Raw genomic sequence first — 7392 nt, 5'->3', positions numbered from 1 at the left:
TGCAACAGCTGGAGGCAGCAGCAGTGGTTTTGGCGTGCGGACTCTTCCAAGACGAACACCTCAACATCGTAACGGACTCTATATTCGTGGCAAGGCTCTGCCTAGCCATGGCAGGACCAGGAGTGTCGACATCAGCAGCAGCCCTAATGTTGGAAGAAGCACTTTCCTCGTGACAGGGCACCGTGTAAGTCATCCACATCAACAGCCATGACCCAGTCAAAGGCTACTTCCAGATCGGCAACGACAAAGCAGACGCCACAGCAAAAGGCGTTTGGACCTTGCAAAGAGCTCATCAACTGCATGAGTCGCTCCACATCGGAGCCAAAGCACTGGCGAAGAGATGCGGAATCCCGACGGCGGACGCGAAACACGTGGTAGCCACCTGCCCTTACTGCCAGAAGTCACCCCTTTGGACCTGCGGGGTCAACCCGAGAGGTCTCAAGCCCTCAGAAATCTGGCAGTCGGACTTCACCTTATGTCAACTGATGAAGCCCCGAGCATGGCTTGCAGTGACAGTGGACACTTATAGCGGGACGATCATAGCCACACAGCACCCCAAAACCAACTCCAAAAACACAATTCAGCACTGGCTGACATCCATGGCTTGGCTTGGTATCCCCAAGCAGATCAAAACGGACAACGGCTCCAATTTCACCTCCAAACCAGTACAGGAATTCGCTGCGAAATGGGGCATCACGTTAGTGCAAGGCATCCCATATAACAGTACTGGGCAGGCCATAGCTGAGAGAGCAAACCAGACCCTGAAAACCAAGATAGAAGTGTTGGCAAAAGCAGAGGGCTTTGCCAATGCCATTCCCCCAGGAGACCAGGCACGTATGCTGGCAACCGCTTTGCTAGCACTGAATCAGTTCCCTAGAGGAGATGAAACAAACAGTCCCGTCCAAAAACACTGGGCCACTCGAACGCTAGAAGAGGGCCCACAGGTGGTAATCAGAAACGAGCTAGGCGAGTGGGAACGGGGTTGGAGGCTGATGCTCACGGGGAGAGGGTATGCGGCTGTCAAAAAGGACGGCAAAATCAGGTGGTGTCCACTTAAGTCGATTAAACCGGACCTTCATAGCGAGCAGAATGAGACTGACAAGAATTGCGAGTCTTTGTTTACAGGACCTGCTTGTGGGACGTCCTCGTGACGCATACATCCCAGTTCCAGAGGAAAGTGACAGACCACCAAGCCGTCAGGCAGCACCCGAGAGACCCGCACGGGTGAGACCCAGGCACCAAGGGTGTTTCTGTGTGATTTTGCTGTTGGGGCTTGTTGCCAGAGGGCAAGCCAGCCCAGACCACTACCCCCATCGGCCATTCAGGTGGGTCATGCAACACCTTAGTAGTGGCAAAGCACTCAGAGAAATCACCACACCGAACGCCCCATCCTTCGTGCTCCGCATCACCAACCTGTTTCCAGGACAGCCAAGGGTAAACCCCTATTCCCCACACTCCACACACATGTACCTATCCTACTGGTGCCCAGCTTCAAACCCTGGGAAAAGCTACTGCAATCACCCAGGGTGGGGACATTGTGGGCACTGGGGCTGCGAAACCATAGTCACAGATGCCAGACCGTCGGGGCCTGGGTGGGATCCTCAAGAGCCTGACAAATTCTTACAGTTCACCTGGGCACCCATTGGCTGCAAAATACCCTTCTTCTTTCACGAAAACTCCCATCGAAACCAACTTAAAATCCCTAGATTTCGGGCATGCACTGATTACAACATGACGGTCTTGCAGCCAGATCACTCTAGCTGGGCCACAGGCAAGATGTGGACAGTGGTCTTTCAAGGGTCAAAAGAGAGGGTGAACGTGCAAATTATCAGGCTCCAGCCGTCAGCACCCCGAGCAGTCGGACCCAACAAAGTGATTAAAAGTGTGCCGAAAGGGAGAAAAATAACCTACCCCAAAACCTTACCCACGGGGGTTCAGCAATGTCCCCACCGGTCAAGCGGAAACCTTTCAGATGAGTCGCTTAACTGGGTCAGACTCAGACCCAATCCTTTGTATGTTAGAGGCTATCTTCGTATCCCTGAACGAAACTAACCCTAACCTAACTGAATCCTGCTGGCTTTGCTACGATGTTAAACCCCCCTTTTACGAAGGAGTCGCTTTAAACACTCCCTTCAGTTATTCCTCAGCCGACGCCCCTCACCAGTGTAGATGGGACACCCCTCGCAAAGGAATCACCCTGAGTCAAGTCACAGGCCAGGGCAGATGCTTTGGCAATGCAACCCTAGCTAGGCGGAAAGGCAACGTCTGCACCGACGTTGTCAAACCCAACGGGAAAAAAAATAAGTGGGCAGTCCCATCCACATCTGGGATGTGGGTTTGCCAGCGATCTGGAGTGAGTCCCTGTGTGTTCCTTGCCAAATTCAATGACTCTAACAACTTCTGTGTCCAAGTTCTGATCATTCCTAGGGTCCTGTACCACGCAGATGAAGAAGTGTATCACCTTTTTGAAGAACCCAACCAGCTCCACAAAAGAGAAATAGTAACAGGTATAACTATCTCAATGCTGCTCGGCCTAGAAGCAGCAGGAACGGCCACAGGAGTCTCAGCCTTAGCGACCCAACACCAAGGACTGTCACAGCTGCAGGCAACAATTGACGAGGACCTGCAGAGGATCGAGAAACCCATCTCCCTTTTAGAGAAGTCAGTCTCCTCACTCTCAGAAGTGGTCTTGCAGAACAGGCAAGGTCTGGACCTCCTGTTCATGCAGCAAGGGGGCCTGTGTGCCGCCTTGAAAGAGGAGTGCTGCTTCTATGCAGACCACATGGGAGTCGTGAGAGACTCCATGGCAGAACTCCGAAGCAGACTGGCCCAGAGACAGAGAGACAGGGAAGCCCAACAGGGTTGGTGCGACTCCTGGTTCAATCGATCACCATGGCTGACCACCCTAATTTCTACCCTAACAGGTCCATTGGCAATGCTGCTTTTAGCCGCCACCTTCGGACCATGCCTGCTGAACAAGCTGGTCTCATTCATTCAGACCTGCCCAGAAAGGGCCAACATCCTGTTCATAGGCCAGCAATTCGCTGCTGTGAATTCGACCAGAGAACACTGCCAGTCACAAGATTTTCTACCCAGGTTCACCAAACCCCTTTCTCTGTTGACAACCCCATGCCTCAGCTCAGTACCCATGTATATGACTACTTTGTTCATTTGTAAAAAAGGGGGGGGGAGATGTAGTAGAATAGGGTCAGGCGTTCGGAAAGTCTCGCGATGTTACGGAAAGCAGTAGAGCTCCTCTCCCCCTAACTCCTAGTGATAAAGGATCACCCAAGAATGTTGTCCCCCCTAACATTAGTAACTTTCTACTCCTTACTAACCAATTACAGTAAAGTAAAGCCCCCTGACGTAGGGAAAAAACTTTCCCGGTATAAAACCCGACGAAACGGGACAATAAAGGTCTTGAACCGTCCACCATACTGGTGTCTGTGTGTGTTCTTGGCCCGAGTGACCCTGGAGAGTTTGGGTCGCCGTGCCGTTTCCTCAGAACCAGGTCACCTCGCCTTGCATCAGAAGGCGACAGTCGCTCCAACCCCCGGCCTGTTGTTTTCTGATGCAAGGCAAGGCGACCTGGTTCTGAGGAAATGGCACGGCGACTCAAACTCTCCAGGGTCACTCGGGCCAAGAACACACGCAGGCACCAGTATGGTGGACGGTCCAAAGGCCTTTATTGTCTCGTCTCGTCGGGTTTTATACTGGGAAAGTTTTTTCTCTACGTCAGAAAGCCTTACTTTACTGTAATTAGTTAGTAAAGAGTAGAAAGTTACTAATGTTAAGAGAAACTACATTCTTAAGTGATCCCTTATTACTAAGTGTTAAGAAAAGAAAAATCTTGCTGCTTTCTGTGACATCGCGAAATTTTCCAAGCGCCTAACCCTATCTACTACAGCCAGGGCATGGCCAGCAAACATTCTCACACGGCTTTCCAGGCCTCTTGCTCTTGCTGAGCCTTTTGCAGAGCCTGCACGACTTTTCCCCATGATTTAAGATTCCTCCCTGAACCTGAGGACATTGTTTCCTCAGCCAGAACCCTGGTACACTTATCCCATATTTCTGGGTGAATATGTCCACCGGTCAGTAAATGACCCCAGTTGCAATAGGCTCGACACTGCGAGGGTAAAATCCTTTGGTTTACAGTCAACACCACACTGGTTTACAGTCAACGCCCCATTGCTTACGGATCTGAAATACGACCTTCATGAGGGCTTCCATCCTCCTCGTTTGTCCTGGAGCGTCTCCTCCCTGCCAAAGCTGGTCCAGCCTCTTCGGCCACCGTTTACCCATAAAGGCGATTCCCGTTTCCTGGGTAGTTTACCAAGTTTTGGCACCCTCGATTCCCATTTTCCAGACGGTTTCCCGGGTTTCGGCACCCTCCACTGAAGTGTGGGGACCCGGTTCGGGAACGGGACGGCGGCCAACCCCCGGCCGCTCGGGCCATAAGCTCACAGACACCAGCATGGTGCATGGCAAAATTGTGTTTATTGACTGTGTGCATAGGATTATATAGCCTAAGCTCTGCTTATGAAAAAAAAATGGGGGGTCAGTGGGGGACAGCCATCTTCAACAGCTGAGAGGAGAGGTCCTGTCTGCCCGTACAACGCGTATCTTCCAATCGCCTGTCCCTAGGGGACACCAGGGTGGCCCCGGAAGGTGACATCACTGAGGTTCAGGGTCGCATGGAGGCTCCAGATGAATCTCCTCAGGTTCTCATGCTAGTCTGGGGACTTGTCCCAGTGGGGCGCCATCACGCCACCACGGCCACCAGTGCCTGCAGCTGCTGAGGGGACACCTGGGGAGAGGACAGGGGAGGTGTCAGGGACCTGGTGGCACTTAGAACCTGCTGCAATGGCCCCTGTGCCCCTGAGGGGTCCCCTTTGTCCCTTTGCCCCTTTGTCAGCCTCCTGTCCCTGCTGCCCCCGCCCCATTGGCCCCTGTGTCCCCCCAGTGTAGACTCTGTCCTCCCCCACCCCCACCATCGCACCTCTTGGGGCTCCACACTCACTGGGGAGATCTTGGGGATGCTGCGGGGACACTCCGGGGGTCGAAGGAGCCTTGGGATGTCCTCGATGGCTCTGTGGCACTGCTCGGCCTCCCCACAGGCACTGTGGCTGGCAGGATCACCCGTGCTATAGTAGTCGAGGATGTCCTCAATGGCTCCCAGCAGGTGATCCTTGACCAGGCGGGCGTTGGCCTCCCACAGCTGCTCGGCCAAGGCAACCTTGGCCACCAAATCCTCGGGGACATCGGTGGACACCCAATTTGTGACCTCCAGGGCGGCCTCGATGTCCCCAATCCTGTGCTGCAGCTCCTGGGTGAACGCGGTGGCTTCGTCACATGCGGCCACCGAGCGCTCCAGAGGCCCCAGGGCCGCCTCCACCCGCTGTCTCAACATGGTGGCTCTTCTTGCCTCACGGGCAGCCACCCTGGCCTCTCTCCTCACCCAGGCTTCATACCCGGCCACCACCTCGGCCGCCTCCTCCCTGCCCAGGGCCTGACCCAGCTCCACCATGTTTTCCTGAGCTGTCCCATAACGGGCAGCCATGGCCTGCAGCTCCCTGGCCCAGGTGACCACCCCCCTGCAGGTGTTGTGGAGCTCGGTGCCCTTCCTGGCCAGCTCGGCCCAGCTCTCCACAAGTACAGACACCGACTGCTGCCAATTCCTGGCCGCCATTGTCACTCGATCCCAGTTGGTCCCTGGGGTGCTCCCGTAGGCGGCCAGGGCCCGGCTCACGGAGGTGACAGGGCCATCATCATTGGAAGTGACATTGTGGCGCCACGAGGTGTCATGAATGCGGTGCAGGGTGACCCGGAGCTCCTTGGTGAATTCCTCCAGGTCCCAGTACAGGCGCTTTAGGGACACGAGCATCGTCTCCTCCTCCCGCCTGGGCAGGGTGTCCAGCAGCTCGCCCAGGATGCACACAACCCTGACCTGTGGCTGCAGCAGGGCCACGTACACCTGGGGAGGGGACAGCAAAGGTGTCAGGGACCTGGTGGCACTTGTGGTGTCCTGAGATGGCCTCCTGCACCCGAGGGTTCCCCTTTGTGCCCCTCCCTGGACGGCTCTGCTGCTCATCTGTTCCTCCTTTGTTCCTGCTGCCACCTCTGCCACTTCCTCGTAGCATCTGCCACCCCCTGTCCCCTCTGCTGTCCCCTCTGCCTCCCCCTGTCCCCTCTGCTGTCCCCTCTGCTCTCCAGGTCACTGTGACCCCGAGATTGTTAATAGGGTCTTTCCAGCCTGTGTGCTTGAAGAATGAGTCTGAGCTGTTTATTTCCTGCTCTGAAAGGTTTTTTATTGCGTCTTATCTATAAACATTTTCCTCCTGCCCTGCCAAAGTCCATCCAGCAGAATGTTCAGGCACACTGCCTGGCCCCGGGGCGGTATTAACTCTTTATAGTAAAAACTATGCAGACAATGTTTAAAATTTCTTTCTAATACCAATCACCTATGTTAGACAGTGAGCTCCTACTCTAAACCAATCTAAAAGTGCTCACATCACAGGAGAAGATGGAGGCAGAGAAGAAGGAGAAAGGCTGGACATCCTCAAATCCCTCCACCTTATCCCCGAAACCCCGATTCTAGAAACCCCAAAAATCTATTTTTTTTTTCCCTGTGATAATTTCACTATTATGCTCTTAAACTGCTGTGGCTTGCCGTTCTTCCTACAAGGCTGGTAATTTTCTCCACGGGTCATAATCAACCCCACAGGTGTTCTGGGCTCTGTGCCAGGGTTTCTGAGCCCCCTGCCCGGGCTCTTGGCCGTTCTGGACAGCCAGAGGGATGCCCTGAGTTGCGACACTCTGCCACCCCCCCTGCTGTCCCCTCTGCCACCCTCTCATAGCCCCTGCCACCCTCCTGTCCCCTCTGCCACTCTCCTGTCCCCTCTGCTGTCCCCTCTGCCACCCCGCGCCAGTGCCCGGGCCCCCTCCCCCGCCGTCTCCCCCCATTTTCCCCATGCCACTCCCGTCCAATCGCACCTCTTTGGGCTCCATGGCCACTGGGGACACCTCAGGGACACCTTGGGGACACCTTGGGGACACCTTGGGGACGCTCTGGTGGCGAAGGAGCCCCGGGACCAGCAGCGGTTCCAGCACAAAAACAGTTAGGGGAACGGCGCCGAGAAAAGGCGGAGCCGCCTCAGGGAGGGCCGGAAAGGGGCTGGGCGCCCGCTCTTTCTCGTACCGCCCTTATACATAAAAGCTCCAGGATTTGGGCGCTTTGGCTCAATCGCAGAGGAATTAGGATCCATCCCCAGTGGATTTAGGCTCAGTCTCGGCATTTCCAGGCGGATTCCGCCGTTCCCGGCGGGATGTATGAGGGAACGCGGAGCGCTCTGAGGAGCGGACAGAGCTGCCCTCACCCAAGATGGCGGCGCA

General features: G+C 55.1%; 1 protein-coding gene across 1 annotated transcript; it reads right to left on the bottom strand.

Annotated features, from left to right (window-relative positions):
- Positions 1–5135: 5135 nt before the first annotated feature.
- LOC131093372 (uncharacterized) lies at positions 5136–7098 on the bottom strand. The gene is made up of 3 exons (XM_058040521.1): positions 6994–7098; positions 5195–5974; positions 5136–5144 (listed from the first exon to the last, which is right to left on the bottom strand). Exons 1-3 carry the CDS (start codon positions 7006–7008, stop codon positions 5136–5138), a joined length of 804 nt encoding a protein of 267 aa, XP_057896504.1. The 5' UTR covers positions 7009–7098.
- Between the last annotated feature and the right edge of the window lie 294 nt (positions 7099–7392).

The sequence above is a fragment of the Melospiza georgiana genome, chromosome 25 (assembly GCF_028018845.1).
Source record: "Melospiza georgiana isolate bMelGeo1 chromosome 25, bMelGeo1.pri, whole genome shotgun sequence".
NCBI lineage: Eukaryota > Metazoa > Chordata > Aves > Passeriformes > Passerellidae > Melospiza > Melospiza georgiana.
The sequence above is the reverse complement of the archived record's forward strand: the minus strand, read 5'-3'. Positions and strand labels throughout refer to the sequence as shown.